Source organism: Empidonax traillii, unplaced genomic scaffold (genome assembly GCF_003031625.1).
Source record: "Empidonax traillii isolate 1590-97213 ecotype Southwest subspecies unplaced genomic scaffold, ASM303162v1 scaffold159:size1039807, whole genome shotgun sequence".
NCBI classification, from domain to species: Eukaryota; Metazoa; Chordata; class Aves; order Passeriformes; family Tyrannidae; genus Empidonax; species Empidonax traillii.
In genome coordinates this window covers 41,086-62,582 of record NW_020955352.1, presented here as the reverse complement: position 1 = coordinate 62,582, position 21,497 = coordinate 41,086, and the positions used below count along the sequence as shown (strand labels likewise).

The window sequence follows — 21,497 nt, the reverse complement described above, 5'->3', positions numbered from 1 at the left end:
TGAATCATAAGACATCAAGGACATCAAAGCTTTACAGTGATATAGGTGCAGCATTCTATTAATTTTCCAGCTTTTGTCTGCTTGCTAGAAACATCAGAGATAGATCTTCTAATATAGTGGGCTTCCCACTTCTTTCTGAGGTTTCACCTGGTTTAGACCTCGACTGAGATCTTTCTCACATTGCCTGAGTGAGCATTTTTTGCAGCTCTCTGCCAGTTTTTAGCAGTACATTGTTTATATTTCATCACTAAGTTGTGTGCATGCAGATCATTGCAGGCATTGTTTTGCCTGAGAACATTATTACTGGGAGAAGAAAGACAGAGAAACCCGCATTTAGCTGCAGGGAGGACTGGAGGCGAAAGGAGGAAAAAAATGCACATTTTAAGATAGTGGTGGGGATTGTAAGCACATTTTCTGTCTGATTATTAATTTGAATTTAAAGAATCCATTATTTTGGTGGGGAGGGGGAACCTAGTGATGCAGTTTTGGGTAATAGCTGAGCTCATCCAAGGTCTATCCCATGTCAGGATTGGTGTGGCCCCTTTCTCCCTTTCCTTGGCTTTTGAGGATAGAAAAATAAAAGAAGATAAAGTTGATGAATTAATTAAAATTCGTTCAAAGTACTGAGTAGGTAGTGATACCTGACATTCACATACAAGCGTTGCTTTCCTTGCCCACCAGGCCTCAGAAGGAGCAGCAGTATCTGTGCAAGCTGTGTGTACATCTGATGCAGCATCTTGAAGAAGAATATATTCCCACACTGTGTATCTCATTTCACACTTGAAAGTCAAAGGATATAAGGCTCAATTGATGTCTCATGGATAGATGATGAAAATTGGGCCTGATGTTTTTCCAGTGAGAAATCTGTGGCAAATACATAGGTCCCCTTGGTAAAGGTGATCGTTCTGCCAACAGCAGGGGAAAGGTAGAGCAAGACGCTGAATGTTGGGCATGCATTAGTGAAGGCTGATCCTACTTTTCTGTACTAGTTAAGCAACTGAAACTGTTGCTGGAAATCCTACCTTTACCGTGAAATGGACTTGCCTGTCTGCTCTGCTGATTTCCAAAGGAACTGCCAGAACTACTCATCAGGCTTTACTTGTTCTTACAGTGCATTGATATTTCTGTCCATGTGATCATTGATCAGACTTTAGATCTTTTATGAGTACATCAGGATCCAATAAAACAAATTAAACTTTTGTTTAACTTTTTCATGCTCATAAATGTGAAAATAGTGTCAGTGTTTCATACAAGACAGCTTGCTCTTGGTCTTTTCTTATCTGTCAGAGTCCATGTTTTGCAAGCAGGTACTCCACGAGTGCTTGCTCCTGTGTTGATGATATCCTCCAGCCTGGGCCCTTTGGAGTTTGTCTTCTTACTGCTTGGAGGACATTATCCAAGTCCTTTTTGGAGTGCTGTGGCCTAGATAATTTGGATAATTGCTCCTTCTTTCAGAACACTGAATAATGCTGTGCAACAAATTTGGTGCTGTAAGACAGAATTTTAGAATATCTTGCTCAGGAAATAAAAGATCTAGCTACCATTGGGCCAGTCACGTGTTTTTCTTTCCCAGCTGTTTTCTCTACAAAGGAGGAAAGAAAAATATGCCTGTGTACCTGTCTGCAGCTCTGCAGTAATACATTGAGAGGGTCTGATCTTCATCGGTTTCTTCATCAGAACTTGGACAGCATCTTAGAGCTGTGTTGGCAATACCTGGCACGGGCAAGTTTGCTGGATGGAGCAACTGGCTCACATTTCCCAGGTTTCATATGCTGTAGTGACCTGCTAACTCAGAGGCCCTGGTCGGCAAAATAATAGCAGGTTCTGACCTCTCTAGCTGAATCTTGTAATTTTTACCATCCAGGTGGCGTATTGCATGTCAGAAAAAGTAGAACTTGATCTGGCACAGGACAGTTGTTCTTTAGTTATTGCAGTAATTATGGGACCTCTCTGCTGGAAGTGTCAGGCTTGACTCAGTGTGCAGTTTTGTGTTGCTGCTGAAAGGGAGGATCTGGACAATGTGTTTCTTTATCTTCTCCTTCATCCTGGCTTAAGCACTCTTGTGGTGAGCCAGCTCAGTTTCCCAAGGCAGCTCTCCACAATGTCATCATTGCTAATGCTTACCCAAAAGCAGGCTCATCCATTTATGCAGTAATTTGACCTTAATGGCTAAAGTTCACTGTGAAATTGAACCTTTGTCTGACTTTTACAAATCCTGAATTTAAGATGAAGGTTTTTTTTTTTTAAGTATATATTGGTAATATATAGGAGTAATGAAATTGCAGAGCTTTATGTAATCACCAAAGGTATTTTTTTAACCCATAGGAACATTAGAGTTTGGATTCTTTCCTGGGTGAAGGTTGAACATTTCAAAGTAAGAACAGTAATGTTGAAAGTACTCAGAAATTTCACTGATGCCATCCAGCATTTGGTTGAACACCACTTTTCTTAGACATTAGCTTCATTATTAGAGAAATATTTTTCCCCTATGATTGTAATTCAGCCTGGCTTTATGAAATGGCTTGAATGCCTCTCAAATTGTTTGGAGATGAGACATTTTTTTCTTGATTGGGATGGGAGCACAATATGAATTGGAGACTGTTCCTGTAGTGTTTAGAGTATTCACCTCTTTATTTTTGCAATGTCCGTGTCATTATCTTTGCTTCAGGCAATGTCCATGTCATTATCTTTGCTTCAGGCTTGTAGAATGACACTGATTATCTTTTTTTCCTGGAGAGATACAAGAATACCTTTTTAAGGTATGTGTAATCATTGGACAACTATATTTTTTTTGGTTTTGTTTTTTGTTTGTTTGTTTTTTCACCTCAGACTTTATTGCACCTTTTGTGATTCATTTTTAGCGAGGTTAAAACCCAACAAGGCCACCAGCTGTACTGGTGAGAGCACTTCTGTGTCTGTGTAGTGTTTTTAAGTATCACAAATTTTTCTACCCCAGCATATCTCCTGGCTGTTGTTTGGATGAAATGTGTTTTTTCCTGGTCACTTCCAATTCCAGTTCCACGGTGGGCAGTATGTATAACCAGAGTTTGCCAACTATACGGCATCTGTTCGTGATGCACATGAAACAAGCTCCAGGTGAGGTGACTGCGTCCATACAAGCACAGATTCTGGAGTTCTAGTGCTTGCAGAAGAGGGTTATTGATTTGGGGCTGCAGATTGTCTTCAGATGGGTGCTTCTACTAGGTTGGGAGAGAGGATTTAAGGAAGAAGAGATAAGAATATGTGCTTGTACAGAAGCAGCCTGCTATCTGTATGTGGTCTCAGAGCAAATGCGTAAGAAAACTGTTTCCTGGATTATCAGTTCATCTTTCTGCACAACAAAAACTCCAAGAATTTAAGCAAGATGAAAGAAAAGGCGTGTGGTTTCTGTGCTGAGAGCAGTGGTGTTCTGGCTGTGTGCACAGTGTGCTTACAGTGGGGAGGTGCAGGGGGAGAGAGGGTACTGCTCAGTCACATGATATTGCCTGTCTGGCAGGTGTCTGTAGTGTGAGTAGAGAAACCAACTGTTCACTATTTTGGGTGAATGAGGTTGGCTGTTACTGCAAGTGGCCCCAAGAAAATCCATGCATCTGTTGATAAGCAGTGCTCTGCATACTGGGATCCTGAATGCTTATAGCTGCTTGCTGAAACAGTGAAGATTCTGTCTCAACTCTGACATAGTAGGAAGAAAAATTTTGCCAAGAGACTTGCTGATTTTAAGCTTTAGATGTTGGCTATCAGGATTTGTCAGTGCTTCCAGAACCTCTCTGTTCCTGTGCAAGCACAGCCTTGGAATCGAGCAGTAAACTGATTTTTTTTTCCACTCTACCTCTCGGTGCACTGACCGAAGCCTGCTAGAGAGGGATTGCCGTTGGGTCTCTTGTGAGGATTTAAGCACCCCTTCCACTCTCCTGGGACGCCTCCTGTGTTACAGAATCTGCCTTCAGGTCCAGGGATTTCCTCTAATATGTTGGATAAAGCCAAGACACTCCAACCTGCCTATGTTGGGATTGTGCCGCTTGCAGAGACTGTGTCAAAGCAAGGGAAGAGCTGTTCAGGCACATATCAGGATTCATACCACAGCTTACGAGAAGGTTAGCAGGCTCTGCTTTCTTTATTGTAGACACAGTATAATTCATTTGTGGTTTTGTTTTGGTTTTGGTTTTTGTTGGGCTTTTTTCCCCCCCTCTTGCATATTGAATCTGCCTGCTTTTTCTTTTCCGGGCAGTAGTCCAGATTTTGGGTTTCCCACTGACTCCTGTGACCTGTTGTCCCTGAGGGTGCTCAAGCATGTCACTGGACAAGCCTGGAACACTGTATGTAGTGACTTGCAGTGTTGGACCTTGAGACAGTTTCACTTGCATTTAGAAGGTTTTAATTTCAAACTTTAAATTTCCTCCTCTCCCCTGTGTCTGCAGGGCTCTTGTGAGCAGTGTTTTAAGGCTGTTTCATAAAGGCTTGTTCTGGAGTATCATGTTTTAAGTTTCTATATGTTGTTGTTCCGAGAGTGTGCAAGGAGTGTGGTGTGTATACCTAAATGTGATTTTTAGATAGTGGTGTTCTGCAAAGACGTGTGATTTTTTTAGTGACAGTTTGACAACTCTGAAAGATTGTGTAAACAGGTAGAGGTCAGGTTTCAGGGAGTGATACCTAGAAGGAAAGAAGAGGATCTGGAGGGATCGAATAAGATTGAGAAGATGAAAGCAGGCAGTAATCCATTCAGAGTGCACAGCATAATAAATAGCAACAAACAGGAACTGGGAGAAGATTACAGGGGAGAGTGGCAGAACATCACAAAATGCCAACAGCAAACATAGCAATATTTGTGTTTTGTCAGAAATATTGGATCTGTCTGGCTACAAGTGAAATTTTAGCGGGAACTTGCAGAAGTGAACAATGATCTGGAGTACAGTGGCCTCGGAAATAGGGTGGTGACTGATTTCGGGAGCGAGTAATGTCATCTGAGAGGAGGGGAAAATAACTTTCAGTGACATTTTGGAGAGCAAGGTAAAGTAAAGGGGGTAGGAGTTGAGGACAAGAATCCAAATAGAATAAGGCCATGTTTGTTACATAAAGATGGCCAGCGTGTAGAAGAGGATTTTAGCAGTTGCAGTTAGAGGATTTTTCTCTCATTTGTAGCTCTAGGCCTGCTGAGGCTGCCAAACAAAACTGCTAAGTTTCTGCCCCCAACTGTCACTCCCCCTACCAAACCACTTTATCATCTATCAAGAGTTAGCTTGTTATTAGCTTTTAAAAATACTACTGTTTTTTTTGTTGCATGTTTTTGTTGGAATATTCCTTGTTGAAAAAATATGGAAAAGAAAAAAAAAACTGAAGTCACAGTCCTCAAATTCAAGTTCAGGAGTTATAAATCCATTAGTATAGGCAGCGTTCCCAGATTGCTTTATCTGCTCTGGAAGCAAAGAGCTGCAGCACATCAATCTTGTGAGGAAAAAAAACAACCCCAAATTTTAAAAAGCCAGAACTTGCATCTGTCCCGTATTTGCAAGGCATTGATTTTTGCAGAAGGTGAGCACTCTGCACTTGGATGTGTCAGGGTACATCTTTTATCCAATCACTAAATATCCTGAGCTGTACAGTGGGATAAAATGATAAAATGCAGAAAAAGCAATTCTGTCTTTATTTGAACAATATAAAAAGGTTTGTCACTGTCTCAAGTTGAAGTTAATTAAGGCCATTGAAATCTTGTATAATTCTGATTGTTGAAAAAGCTGTGTTGACTCTGCGGAGTCTATCAATACCATCAGCCTACCCCACTGCTAGTTCTTGATTCTTGCTATCATATGTGATGAGGAGGTAGCTGCTTTCCACCGGCTACCAAACGAAGACAAATAGATGCTGCCAGCTTCTTTCATGTCAGATGAGGAAAATAATAACCCTTTAGCTTTGCTGCTGCTCCATTCAAGTCTCCTGCAATCTGGAGATTCCTGTTGTATTTCTGCTGTAGCCTGCACTGTATTTTACAGAGCCACATCTTACGGGTAGTGGAGAGACAGATGCCGCCACACGTAAACTCTTATGGAAGCTCTGGAAGTCCATAACTAGCACTGAGCTGAAACTATAATGACTGTAGTACCTTACTGTTTGGTCCCTCTAAAAATGGGATGGCTTAGTTTTGTTGTCACCCAGGAGAGAAAATTCATGCATTTCTCTTCCTCGCTTTTTACCACCTCTTAATAAAATTGGGCAAATAAGGGCCATCGTATTAATGCTTACAGTGCTCATATGTATTCTCTTAAAGATCCTCATGCGAAGTGGATATCTGGAATAGACTATGTCTTGCTTCCTTGCCCATGGAAAACAAACGGTCTCCTAAATCTGATTTCTTTCTTTTTTTTTTTTTTTTTTTTGAATTAGGACTTGACATTGAAGTTTGGGAACTGTGCTTTGCATTTTTTGAAATATGTGTTAGGGCAGTTATTTTTAAAATTCCTAGAATTCAGGAATCCATAAACATGATTTCTATTCAAGAATGCCTTGGAATGATTTAGTTTTCAAATAACTGAGCACAGTTTGCAGTTCCTAGACCATTAACACAACAGTATGGTAGCCCTTCATGAAAGATATGAAGAGGGAATTGCAGAAAGCTGCTCAAAACCCAGTTAGTGTTCATGTGAGTCTAGCTTAGAATTAAGTACTTCCAGAACTAAATTCCAACTTTTCCACGTCTGTGCTACCTCTTTAATTCATTGGTCTTAAACTAAACACTTTTTTTTGGCAAGTCCTCCCTTCAAAAATGTTCAGTGTGACTCGGGGGCTGACAGTGAAACTCACCTGTCTTTTTCCAAGATTTGTATCTCAGGGCCCAGACACAGAAACAAGTTCCTGCATGCCATCTGATCTGCACTTACTGTGAGCACATTCTTGGTCTGCAGCAAATGGGAGGTAATTTGAGTTAGCTTAGCCTTTGATTAAACTATTAATATCTGTTCGGTACTTTGAAGAGATCAGGAGTCATGCAAGTGCTTGTTGACATAGGGCTTTCTTCAGGAGTGGTCTAGAGCTCATTGTCATTACACCTGTGGACACTTGAAGGTCCAGCTGGCCTGTGGCTGTGCCTCACCCAGGAGGGGTCAGAAGAACCTGCACGTGTAGACTTGGAAGTTCTCAGTCCTAAGGAGATCCCCAGCCATAGGGCAGCCCCTGTGCCTGAGGCATTTCGCAGGAATGCAGGGTGACATTTTTCTGTTAAGGGTGATCTGTGTCTTCCTGCTTCAGAGTGGACCTGAAGATGTTGTGGTAGATGTAAAGTAATGCCTCATGCAAATGCAGGGGTAAGCAGTGTCAGAAACCAGTCACAAAACACACAGACGCCTTTCTGAATTATGGCCTAACGCAGCCAGTGTTCGGAATTTTTTATGCAATTACTACTTTGACACATTAAAACATAGAAAATGTGTTGAACATACAGGGAGCTCATCTGCTGGCATTTCGTGTGGCAAATCCAGAGGCACACCAGATGTACTCCCTGTAGCCTCTTGTTGCAACCACAGAGTGTGACTACGCTTTAAAAGAGATGCAATGAAGTTAAGATGATAGTGTATTTATGTGAAGTGGCTTGAAGTTGGCTGGAAACTTAAATTATTTTTTTCTTAATTGCCAGTGTGCCTTGTTTGACTTTGAGGACTAGAGGTGTTTCAGGGTGTTTGTTAGCTTTATGACATGAGTGGGAAGCTCAGGGAAAGAGTTAACACTGAGTGACCAGGGTTTTTATAAGTCAGTTGTTATCAGTGGAAGGAGAGTCACAGTATTATCCCTGGAGTTGAATTCACATATTTTTTTTGGTCCTGATGCCCTAATGTGTTTTTGGTTTTTTTGGATGTGACATGTTTTCCCCTCTTGCAGTTTACTGAACTATTCCTGTCAGTGTAATGATCCCCAGCTGTTGCTTTAGCCCTAGCTATTTTCAAGCTGGGAATGGGAAGAGGAGGAGGAGAGGGACAGAGGCTAACTTGTTTACCGCACTGTGATATACTTAATTTGTCAAAAAAAGGCTACTATAGTGCTTTCTTTAGTGCAAAGTAATACTAAAAGGAAAGAGTTGCAGATTTGGACCTGCAGGAGCAAGGAGGTGTAAGGACTCGACACATGCAGAAAGCAAAAAATAATAGAAACTGGGTGTGGTGTGATGGGTACAGCTGTCAGTAGCATTTATGCAGACAATGCTTTGAACTAGTAATGGTACCAAGTAAAATTCACAGTGAGTACTTTTCCTGCCCTGTCAACTGAATTTTCTTCACAGTTTAACTGAGCTTCATGTTCAGTGGCAGTGGTGTTGAGGTACTGATAATGCCAGCAATTGAAAAACACGTTAATAAAGTTTGAAAAAACTCATGTGGCTTTCAAATTACTGATTTTCTAATAATTATTTGTTGTTTCTTTTTTGAAGAAAGTATCTATATTTGTACTTTTAAACAGCAAACAGGTGATGCTTAGACTTCCTGGGAGCTACTGAAAAGCAGATTTTTTTTAAACAAAACTATGATTTTTAAACTCAAATTGCTTGCTTTTCATCCAGAAAGAACTTCTGCAGTTAACATGCTTGTTCAGAGTCCTTGCCAGGCAGATGTGACTGTGACTCTTACCCAAAGATGAGGGTCAGTGACACTTGTGGTTTTTCCTTCTGTTTTTGGATCCACCTCAGGCTGCCTGTGTAAATCTTATCTCACTGCTTTTATCATCTCTAAGATCTGTCACCTCAGAATTTTCATCATGCTGTCACACCTGCAAGTCATTGATCAACAACTTAGTGAATATCTATACCAAAAATAAGTGCCTGCTTAGATCTTTCATTTCGTGCCTCAATTCCTATATCTCCAGTCTTTTCTGAGCATTGAATTACTGATTTTGTCACCTGCTGCATCAATAAATTTTAATCCAAAATGTAAAAGCAGCACATTTCTTGGCAAGAACCTCTGCAGCCTTTGGTAGAAAATGGGATATGACTCCTGATGAAGCTTAAGTTTATCAGAGTAAAGCACGTAGTGACCTTGTGGGGCAAAATGTGTTCCTTTTTCTTGCAGGAGGCCTGTGAGTGGATGTATAATCTGCTGAAGGGCATTATCATGGAGCGGAGTTCATGGTTTTCTTTCTTTTACTTAGGCTAGTAAAAGTAGATACCATGTTTTTCCCTTGCATTATGTAAAATTTACTAACCTGGAATCTCTCCAAACTAAGAGCAAACCTGTAGTAGCCAAAATACATTGCAATATGGTGATTACTAAAAATTTATTTTTTTGCTCATCAGGGTATTCAGGATGTTTCCTGGTGTTTGGTGAGATGGGTAGAAGTGTGCAGGTGACCTTCTGTCAGAGTTTATTGTGTGTAATATAGTCAGCATTCTTCCAAGTAAAGAAAGATTTGAACTTTCCAGCCTGTGGATCTGCCATCTAAAGTTAAACTTGGCCTGATGCAGCTAACAAGAAATGTGAAAGGTCAGTAATAAGGAAGAGGGTATGTTGCTTTGTAACATGGATTCTTTGCAAAATTGACAGTAAAAATTGGTGAAATGCAAGCTTTCTGGACAATCTCATTTTAATACTGGCTTTCGGAAATAAACAGCTGTAAAGCAAATTTTGCGCAAGAAAAAGTAGCTTTTTGAAAGTTTTCAGTGGAAGCCTATGATGTTTTTTTGTCCATGACAGGGGCAGGTATCATCTGTTGCAATCATGCTTGTAAAGATCTCATTCTGTGGTCTCCATCCCTTGAGGCAGCTCGTGGGCCTGTCACCATTCTGAGGGTATTTCCCATAAGGACTGTGTTACACCCTCCCAGCTGACACATTTATCATCTTTCTGGTAACCTTCCTTACCGAAACACTTGTCAGGGCACAGCTGGATTTCTGGGGACAAAACTGGCTGATGCTCTCTGAAGGAAGAGATCCACTTTTGGTTTTCTCTGTATGGAGTTTCCCTAGCTTCGTGCTGCTCCATGTTTCTCTAGTAATCAGTGCATGGAGACTATAGCTGTGTTTATTGAAGGAATTGAATTTGCTGTAGCTGTGTTCTTTGGTTACTCAACTCTACAAATTTCACAGCAGTGCTGGAAGGCAGAATGTACAAACTCCCACTGCATAATTTGGTCAGTATTACAAGCAGCGTATAACCTGTCCCCTGAAAACAGCGTGGGTTTCATTACTTATTTTGGTGGATGCTCTTCTGATGTGCTTTTTCATTACTTTCACTTTCCTAGGCTTTCATGCCTCTTTGTGTGTCACACTTATGTGGGTAGGTCCTTCTAAGCCTGCTTCCAGCTCAGTGCCTTTTCTGTGCTCCGATGTCAAATTCTCCCTTTTCACAAGTGGAAGACAGCATTTTAGAAGTAGATGCTAAACTAATAGTACCTTTGTGTCTCTCTGAGAGACTGTTTTACCGCTGCTAATAATATCTGTCACGCTGACTGCAAGCAGTTTAGAGCAAGGATTGTATCTTCAGGGCTGACATGTGACAGTTGATCTGAGTACGGCGGCTGCAAACGCTGTCCCCACGTAGCCATCTCCTGCCTCTCTGCTGGAGGGAGCAGCAGAAGGGAAATGTGTCTGCCCTTCACTTGCTTTTGGTCAGTATATTAGTGAAAGCCCATCTCTTTCAGCAGTTGGAGAGAATCTGGCAGTGTGTGTAATCAGTGTGGGAGTACCTGCTGCTGCCGGCAGTGCCCTCTGTGCCCTTCAGTAGCGGACTGAGCCAGCAGGAGCATTTGAAACATCTACAGAATTTGTCCACCAGTCTGAAGTCAGTGGTCATGCAGGCCATTCTGGACTGCTGGGTTTTTTTAGGTTGCTGGTTGACCTGTTACACAGAATTATATTATTTAAATATTTATAGCTATGATAACACTTGAGAACCACATTAAGCTTCATAGCCGGATTTGTTTTCAATCCTGTGGATCTCCCCTCATGGAAAAACCCAGGAAAGTCTGTCCTGGAGATCTGTAGTCCAGAGCTTTGAAAGAAAGTAAATATCCGAAGAGAAAGGAAGTAGAATGCAGTAGATAAATGTTGTATGTTCAGTTCAAAGATATTGAGGGACTTGGATGTGGTTTTTTATGTGTAAGGCAAATTCTGGGGATCAGCTTCTGTATTGGGCTACTGTTAAGGAACTGATATCTAATGCAGAGTGAATGCTGTTGAAAGCTGAATCTTGTAACTTTTTTACAAGTAGCAACAGAATTCTAATAGAATTTGTACTTAAACTGTAAAGAAGGTGTCAAACTGTTGCAGTACAGAGACCAAGATCTTAGTTTGAACCACAAATGACATGGTTGTGGCACGTGTTCTTTGCAGTCTTTGAGAAAACAGCAAGGATGTTTCTCACTACCGTGAATTGAAGAAATATGGTCATTCCTTGTAGTATCCACCTGAAATTCTTGCTAAGAGAGGATGCTAGGGCTTGGACAGAAGCTGGTGACAGGAATGCTAACTAGATAGGGAATGCTCTGAGTCTTTATTTTGCATGTAATATGCACGTTGGACAAAACCACTTTTGTTTCATGTCCCATGAAATAACTGTCAGCACAATGAACCATCTGAAGCTGGGAGATGCTCAAGCTAGTTAATTCAGAATTATAAGGGCCAGCTTTCTGAGTTCCCTATATAACTAGTTAATTACTTTTCTAAAGAACCGCTGGGTTTGTATTTAAATTGCATACTTCTAAGTCTTTTTTTCTACCACTTGTAGAAAAACACATTTGCTCTCATTTGCATTTGGTTTCAGTCAACCAAACATCTTTAGGTGGTTTAAGAATCTGAGTGGTCCTGGAAATACAGAATTATTCCACGTTTTAGTGGAAAACCCCAAAACACAGGTCATATGTTGAGGTGTCCCAGCTGTTGCCACAGGAGATCTGCGGTATCTTGACTATTAGATGCTTCCTGGGAACTTTCAACCTCTATCTGTAGAGGGTGCCCTGTGGCAGAAGGAAGGCTGAATCATTGGGCCAACAACAGAGTCTCTCAGAATTGTTTGAGGAAGTTTTCGACCTTGATCTGTGAGGCTCTTAGTACACTGGAGCACTCAGCTGTAGCAGAAATTGACGTCTGGGAGGTGAACTATGAAGGAAAAATATTAGACCATGTCTCTTGGTGCTCTCATCATCAATTTTAGAGTTATGAACGTGTCTAATCAATCATGTGTTTTATGGATGTGTCTTGGCACTGCCTCAATACTTGATTTTTTTTTCTGCTTGTTGGAAACTCACAAAAACACATTCCTTGAGCCCAGAGTTTTAGATACAGTGAAAAATTGTTCGGATTCTGCTGTACCTCCAAATATGTTTTTTCTTTTTTCTTCTGTATAATTTTTTAGAAAAAAATATAAACAACTCTTGTGTTCCATCCTTATGGAGAGCAAAAAGATTGGAGCTCTTTCTTCTTGTAGGCAGAGATACCTGTATCTTTACAAGAGAAAAAATGACAAGGGTTCAAACTTGTTTTTCCCTTGTGTAGCTTGCCTTTTGTACTGTCACATTAGTAGACAGCTGTAAATCTAATTGTCAGGGTCTGTCCACCCATTCCTTCTTTTTTCTTCATTTGTCCCCATCTGCCATGTCATATTAAATTATCCGGGAGAAGTTCTTTCTAGGGTCGCCTTTGCAAGGTGGTTAAGGGCAATGCTAGTTCCTCTTTGTTCGTTGTTTCATGGGAATATACAAATCACTACAGAGTGTGACTCACATTTACACAGGGAGTTGGGAAATTCTCTCTGTTTTTCCCCCTCAAGACTTCTCTTTCAGCTATAGATAATAACAGTGGATGTGTAGATGGCATCAAGAAGCACTGATTACAGATACAACAAGCCCTAATTGCAGATAATATTTACTGTATTATGATACCAGTGGGTCAATTTTAGGTAGACCTTTCCACCTAGGTATTTTGTTACAGGTCATCTTGTTGGATCATGCATGGTAGCCAGATTCCACAGATACGGATATGTGCCTAGTTATTCACACCCTTAGTTTTCACCTAACCAGTATTACTGAAACAGAATTTTATAAGGATCAGTACACTGTACAGAAAGCAAACCAACTTTTCCTGTTGACAGGCTTGTTGCACATTTTTACATGTTGCATATCTTTCTAAATATACCACATTACATGTATTTCAGGGTAATTTCTTAAAGTTGTATTTTAACATTTTCAGCAAGTGCTGATATAGACGATTAGGCTTACCAAGATTTTATGGTTAAGAGTGGGCTTCTGTGTGTTCAATAGAAAGACTTATGTACTAATAGTAGTAAATTTATCTGATTTTGAAATTTTAGTATCAAAGAAGACAAAGCTGTCATTACATTAAAAAGTAGCAGTGATTAAAACAGCATTAAGTCTCCCTAAGTCTTATGTGTTTAATGGAAATGGCAGGAGTTAAGTCATGAAGAAAGGATGTAAAGTTAAAAGCCGTAAAATGCACTGGCTGTAAAATTTAGCATAACTTTTGTAGTGATAATCAAGTTTGCAAATATTTAGAGTCATGTACATGAGCAGCACCTGTGAAATAAGCATGTTCAGTTGTGTGCAGGGATGAGGACTGAGGCCGTAAACTTCTAAGGCTGTGAACTGCTTCATCCTTAGATATCTGCGTGTTTTACCAATGCTGGCTTGAGCCTTTGAGAACCACTAACAGGAGTAACTGTTCCATCCTGTCTGGATCTTAAATTCTGTTTATGTCTTGGTCCTTGGATGGTGCTACTGATTTTGTTATGGAATGCTGTGTCCTAACAAAATTTTTGTAAACTGTAGTTTTATCTTCTAGATACAGTTTTTAATTAACTGTGATCTCCATGTGTGTCGAATTTGATATGAAGCCTGAAAAATTACCTGCTGAGGTAGCTTGTTGTTCTGTGCTCACAATGTGAGCTGGCTACCTTGTGAGGATGGAAGGAGATCCTTTTACTTTTGACTGTGCATGTGCTTCTGATTCTACATTCTTTGGGGACCGCTTTCCTCTGATAAATTAACTGTATCAAAGAATCTGTATTTATCTGTCTCCACTAAGAGAGCTATTTAATGCCTCATAAAATTGTCTCATTAAAAGATAATACATGCATATGTTCCATCATCCTTTGAAAATATTTTTTAATGTTTCCTATTTCATATTTCTCCAGTAGCATCTTCCCAACAAAAAGGGACTATTGCTCTGTACCTGTGTTTTTTTTGTTTCTAGTAGCCAAAACTAGTCTTCTGGAACATGGTCATTTAAGCAAGGCATCTAATATATCAGCAGGTGTGTGTAAGCTACATGTCATGTCAATGTTTTTATATGACCCAAGAACATTTTGGGCTGTAGAAGCTTTGAAGAGTGTGATTTTATCAGGAAACGAGCCCTTCTTATCCTGAGGGTGAGAGTCAGTTAATTTTCTCTCTTCCTTCTCTTTTTATGTTCTTAATTGACCAGTCACTCCTTTTTCTGTACTTTTCAGCTGCTTTTAAAAGCTTCTGGCCATTTCAGAGCCTGGAGGCTTTTAGAAGTGCTGCATGGAAAAAGCCAACTCTAGTGTTATGTGAACCAAATTACATCCTTGGATTATTACTAGCACATCTGCTGTGAAATATTTTGAAAATCGTTGCTTTGGAGGTGAAGGATGTGTTCTGTTTTTCAAGAATCACTTGATAGAGTGTTTAGGTCTACATCAGGCAGAATTGTATTCCTATTCTCATCTGGACAAATTCTTAATGTTCTCGTAAACTTCCTAAGAGGATAAGAGTAAAGGTGGTCGTGAAAAAAAGTTTCAAGTCCTCTATACTAGATGCCTTTGAGGCAGCTCTGTGGCTTTCTTGATTAAACCTCCTCTTTAGCTTTGTTCCTACAGTTGTCTGTGTTGGACAAGCACAGCTGGGTAAGGAGTTTATCGGTGTTCCCTAACTTGCCATGAGACACCTTTCCATCTCAGCACTTTGCAGCAGGACATGCTGATTTCTGCAGTGCTGCTGAGAAATCTGCTTTCGTCATTCATATGACCTGCAGTAGGGAAGCACTCCTGATCCTGGTTTTGTTTTCTGTTCAGGATCTACTTCACAAACCTCCTCTTTGGGTGTAAGGGAGAGTGATCCCAATCCTGTTTCTCACAAAGTGAATATTTATATTCACATCATGAATATAAATAAGTGGCTTTTGCCTTCAGTGTGAAAGGTTCTTATAACAGTTGAAGAGAGCAAAACAAATTTTCTTTCTAATCTTTACCCTCCCCAACTCCATTTTCTCCGTAGCAGGGTTGCTAAGGAAGAGCTGAGGAAGCTGCCTGCATTTTAATAGCAGCCGTTGTTGCCTCAGCAGAGAAAAGGGATAGTGGAATGAGAGATAGTCTCAAATAGTAAAGAAATAAACTTCTGCTTAACTGTCCCTTTGCCCAGGCTTGCTCCAAGCTATTCTTTAAAATGCACTGAGATGAACAGAACCCTGTGGCTGCTATTCCCAACAGTGGATGCTTGCAAATTGTGAGGATCAACAGTGTATCTGCTGCTTCTCCTTCACCCCACCGAGGGACATGAGTTTCTGGCATCCCCTTCCCAGGGTAGCAAAGTGTCATATAATCCCTGCAGTTTGGGTGTCATTTACAGTCTGCTTCACTTAAATGCTTCTCTGTTAACTGCACGGTCTGCTTAAATGCAAAGCCAGCATGTATTCCCCATCAGCAGTTAGTGGATTAAAATGCTGTTAGGCTCAGAAAATTGCCTTTAAAAAAGGCCCCAAAAGTTAGCTTTTCTTTGTTGGTAACCCCCATTCTAGCACATTCTGTGTGGTGTGGGGTGTGTTGTCGACCACATCAGAAAAATGCAGCTCTAAAACAAAAAAAGTAATCCACCTCAGCAATTTAAGTTGTTCAAAATTAATTTTGACCATTGTATGTATTCTCACTCATTGATCACAAACTATCAGAGTTGAATTTTTCTCACAGTTTCTTGTGGACACTACAAAAACTTTGGTTCACTAACCTCCCTTAGCTGCTTCTGTACAGAAAGGTGTTGCAACTAGAGTTAAGCTGCCCTTACTAGTGTTTGGACAAGAATCTAATCTGGCTTCCCGTTGAAGCAGGAAAAGGCTAACACAAGTCAACATTTGTTTTGTAAGGTGGCACAGCTGAAAAATGCTCAGAGACCATTTTTTGGTGTGAGGGAAGGGTTTTCTTACCATGTTTCCAAGGGACTGAATTGAGTCATAAATGCAGGATACTGCCTCCACTGAAAACAACAGCTGGTGCACTGCATATTCAAAAGCTGATTTGGGCATCGGCTACTGGTGAAATGTGACTATTTCATCAGAAACTAAGAAAAAAGTTCTCTTCTCAATGTAATTAGAGGGGCTGCTGGCTGAGTGGTAAGTGAAAAGGTGACTTCATCCTACAAAGCAGTAGTTACACAGCACTGTGATGTCCGAGTTAGGGGCCCCAGTTCTGCACAAACAGCTGTGACAGTTTTGTTCAGCCAATATGCCAGGTTGTCAAAGCTGTCTTTTATTGTTGCATATTATAATTAAGTTGGTTGCATATAGGCTGTTGGCTTAATCTAATGGTGTTAAACACATTGGACTAAAAGATTGGAAAGTACGTGTGGGCTTAGTGCCACGTTTCCTTGGCCTGGGTTCTCTGACCCTCACAAAGTAAACATAGTCAGACCTACTCAGTGAAAATTCTCCTAAAATACCTTTGCTGCTACAGAAAGGTAGAGCTGTTGAACTAACTGGCAAGTTTCCATCCCAGCTCATGCTGATTTAATGCTGTCTTGTGAGTTAAGAGGATGCTGTAGCACAGTGTGTTCCAAATGGGGTGTGAATGCAGGGGTGGTGAACAGCATACAAATAAATGACCATGAGCCCTTATGAGCATTAAATTGCTTTTTACTGCTTTTACTTACGCTTGCACTTTCCTCAGCTTAGATAATGAAGTTAGGCTAATTTCACTTGTTCTTCAGTGGTTTCTCTTCCTAGTCGCATGGTTTATTGGTTGGGTTGCAAGGATGAATTTTTCTATCAGGCAGACTGCTTTCACTGAATTTATGAAATTGATAAAGCACATCCGTGAGCATTCAGCCTTCATGAACGTCATTAATATGAAGTTTATGTCTTGCACTCTCCCATTTTGCATGGGTATCCCAGCCTGAATTCCACGGCGTTCTGCCTCCCTCAGCCCCTCTGTAGGGTTTAATTTATCCATAGCAGCTTTCCTTCCTTCCTATTCTGCACTACTACTCGAGCTGTCTCTGTTGTAATCCACCCTATGTGGATTAATCATTACCTTGGTTGGGCAACCTTGAGCATCACTTGGGATTCCTTAGAAGAAAAGGTTTTGTAGCAATGTGAACACAGACTCCTTTTGGCAGTAAGTCTGCACTCAGTATGACATGCATGACGCCTCACCACGAGCTGCAGTTCACAAGCCGTGTGTTTTCCTTCGCTAGTTTTCAGAAAACAGGAAATGCAGAATATTTTTTTAATATGTCGTCACACACCTGTCTTGGTATGTGACAGTCTTTAAAATGAAATTTTTATTTTTTTTCAGCCTTGAAATGCTGAGATGCAGGATCTGCAGTCTGGTCTCTGTAGTAGTTCTAGTCACACTACTAAATACAAAGTGTGGTTTAGAAATAGAAGAACTTTCAGACATGAATGTGTAAGGGCAGGCACGCTGCTGCAGATTTAGACAACGAGCTGCAAAAAACAACTTGGCTCATTGTAGATATTTGGTTTTGCTTCTGCTTGCTGCTAATGCACCCCTGTGCTACAACTGCAGCTGTAAGTGTCCTGAAAGCGTCCGGGTGGGTGCAGCCTCCCTTTATTAAATAAATACTGCTGAATCTGAGCTGCTACCAGCCATGAGTAGCTGGTCTTGGAATATGGCCTGTGGGTTCCCTATTGAGGAAGTTTTATGCTAAGATGAACGAAAAATAATGTGACTTGCTGTATTTTACTATAACTGTTGATGGTAGCTATATCGCAATATTATCTGTCATTTAATACATCCCCCACCACCTCAGTTCTCTGCTCCTTCTCTGAAACTGCTGGCAGCAGTCCTCTATACTAGCTCCCAAATTTATCTGAAATGTTTTACTAACTCTTGGAACAGTCCATTAGTGATATAAAAACCTTGTTCAGACATTAATTCCAAACTTTTCATACTTGTGAAATAATTAAATTACGCCCCGTTTCGAGTGGGAAAATCAGACAAGCATACAAAGCCCACAAAATGTTGCACAGACTGTGTCACAAGTTGAATGAAAAGGTGAGTAGAAGGGTACCAGTTTGGAACTTACTTTCTGGCCAGCAGTTACATACTCCCTTTTGTATGGCCTGATTTATTCCTAATTTGAAAATTAATTTAAAGGTTAAGTGCAGGGATAAAGGAAACAGGAGGTTGTTTATTTGTGATTGAAAGACTTACACTTACACTTCTGTCTTAGAGTAACTTTGAATTTCTCTGGTCATTCTAGACCTTTGGCTGAGCTCCATGTACAACAGCCTTGGATTGGTGCTTGGGACATCTGTTAATCTATATATAGGATTCACACACTTGCACATGTAAACAGGTGATCTCCTAAATATATGAAATGGCATTGGGAACTCCAAGTACTTATTTAAGCCAAAATGTAATTAGAAGTGAACTGAATTAATCCTTTTTACCTTCCTCCCTGTCACAAATGTAAGCTGTCCTGGGAAAAAAAGTGCTTTATGTGCTGATTACAACTTGTGGTTAGTATGTATGTGTATACATTCATAAGTCCAAGGAATTACTTAGTACTTATTAAAAGTATTCTGAAAATGGCCTTTTTTTTTTTTTCCTCCAGTTTAGTTCTCTTGGTAGTTGCTAGTTTCTTACTGTGAAGGGACATAGGGTTTAAAAATAAAAGGTGTGTATCATGGGTAGAGAAAAAGGGTAGTAGATGGTAACTGATAAAGAAATAAGATATATTTAGGAAATACGTAAGGGAAGCTGAAGTCACGAAGGGAATTTTAAGTCATTTGATGAAGTCTGTAGCAGTCTGGCAGAGACTGATTCTAATAAATCTGGGAACAGCAGGGAGACTTCAGAAGAGCGAAAGAGCAGTAGCATTTTGCCTCACTGCAGAAGGAGGATGAGTGAGTAAAGAGTGGCTCATCTGCTAGCAATTCCAGGAAGAAAACTGTGGAAAATTTGATAAAGAATTTAGATGGTACAAGAACAGTATAATCACTCTGCTCAGCTTTTCAGTTTGTGAAAACAGCTCTGCTCAGATGTTGCTTCGTTGTTTGGATATGTGAAATTTGGTTGCTAGAGGTTTTGTCTGTTTGTAATAGACTTTTATAACATCTTTAACTTAGTAGTGTGGTATATTTTGGCTTTAAAAAGTATATTTGAATTTAATGAAGTACTGCTTAGTTGGATTAACAACTGACTGTAATCATAGAAAGCAGAAAAGCATTTTTGGTTGGCATCAGCCCTGCGCAGTCTGGAAACAAATGCAAGATGGGTAACAGTGTGGACAGAACAAGTAGTACTGGTGGCATAAATAATGACATTAAAAAACGGTTTAGATCATTGAGGAAAACTGAGACAAAGTTGAGCAAAGTGTGCATCAGTACAGGTGAGGGCAGAGTATGCACCAAGGAGCAAAAAACACCAGCCACACCTGTGTGTGGGAGCTTTTTGCTGAAAATCCCTAACTCTGTGAGGTGAAAGGTAAAGAGTGGGTGTAGTTGGAAATGCAAAGGAAAGTAGGTGGTCGTAGCAGTTGGCAAAAAGGGCTAACATATATTGCTAGATGTGTAAGTGGGAAGACATAAGTAATAGTAAGATTATCTGCCCTTAAAGCTGGGGAGATGAACCTGATGCTATAAGTCTGTAGATCTGCACATGTTTAGTAAGATGTGCTAATTTAGGGTATGGATATGAGTCCCTGAAATGGCTCACTAGTGGATATAATGCCATGCAGTGAGAGATTTAATGGACCGCTACCTAATGGGCAGAGATCACTTAGTAGCAATCTGCTGTTGGAAGTAGGAAGTCTAACTCCCACCTTATGGTAGTGCTGGCAGATACCTGGTGTCCTGTTCGCTAAACCATAACTCCCGGCTGTATGGTCACCCTCTTCAACTCACTAATGAGAAAACTGCTCCCTGTTTTGGGCGGGCTGTGGTCCATGTCGTGTCAGTGGGTCCAGCCACCAGTCAGGGGAACATGAGAGATGATGGGGGCAGTGGGAGCTTTGACACTGCGGCAGCAAGCTGTTGGATCAAGTGCTCATGTAGATGTGGGTTTTAATAACCTCAAGACGAGTCCAGCAAATGCAGAGCTCTGAGAGGAGGCCAGCTGAGAGGCTGCGTTAGCCCTCACTAGCACAGAAGTAGGAGTGCGATCTCATGCTGGGTAGGAGGAAGAGTCTGGAACTACCACTTCTGTTTGCAGTTTCACAGCCAAACGATCAGTTCCTTCCCCTCTGTGTTCCCTCCTCCTCATTCTGGCTCTTGGCTGATCCCACACTGAATTACCATGGTGCTCTGTACGCCCTCCCTCCCTTTTTCACTTCCACGTACTAAAGAAAGTAATTTCCTGCCAAGGATGCATATATTAAGAAATCGTAGTTTGTCTTAAGAAACAGAAGAGAGGTAACTAGTTTGCACACTGTGCACACAGAGGTACCTCCACAGGTAGGAGGTACTCCTCTCACTGTCATAAACCTTTCAAAGGAAGGTACATCAAGAGTCAGTGGAAGTGGAAGCTAGGCAAATCCAAGAAGAAAATTAGGTGTGCATTTAAGAAAGGGTGATTGGCTGCTGTGCAAACAACCAAGGAAGAGATGGATCTCTTGTTTAATACATACGAAGACCAGAACCCTTATTGGAAGATGTATCTTAGTCAAATGCAAACTGCAAATAGGAGGTTGAAAGAAACAGGTAAAACGTGATGATGTGTTTAATTAGACGTAGGGGCATCTTCTTAAATTTTTTGATCCCTACTTTAGGGAGTTTACAAGACAAATTTGGATATAATGTATGAAATGAATGTACTGGACAAAGAAAGTACTTAAAAAAGGAAGCATGGGGTTGTAATGAGTTTGCATAGTTAGAATGTAGAGCATTTTAGCTCTCTGGTGGTTTCACTACATTTGTGTGGACTTTTCTTATGTGGACTATGCAACAGACATAAGCTTGACAAAGAAATTAAAATTAAAACCGGGGAGATACCTTGCCATTCATTTTATAATATTTTATGTTGAGTATACTTAGGCGTTTGGGCTTGATTGCAAATGGGATTCAATATCTATTCATACTCAGGTTGTCCTAATTTGAAATGTGTGCGTCTACACATGCATGTAAATTTTTTCTTCGGTTTTGAAAGGTTGCTTTCATATGGAAGATGTCTTTGACTGTAAGAACAATCTCGAATGTTGCTTTGATTGTGTAGGTTAAAGGAAAACTGCTGTTATAAACAAAATGTTGAAATTATGACTATTCCAGAGATTGGCACTAGAAAAAACACAGCTAATTGCATTTCACACAGGTCATGAATATGTTC

General features: G+C 40.5%; 1 protein-coding gene across 1 annotated transcript in view; it reads left to right on the top strand.

The window, feature by feature from the left end:
- The first annotated feature begins 3,593 nt into the window (after positions 1–3,593).
- MRTFA (myocardin related transcription factor A) overlaps positions 3,594–21,497 on the top strand; it is a 48,026-nt gene continuing 30,122 nt past the window's right edge. The window contains exon 1 of the mRNA XM_027885000.1: positions 3,594–4,094. Within this exon, the coding sequence (XP_027740801.1) occupies positions 3,968–4,094 (127 nt within the window). The 5' untranslated portion in view covers positions 3,594–3,967. The remainder of the gene's footprint in view (positions 4,095–21,497) is intronic.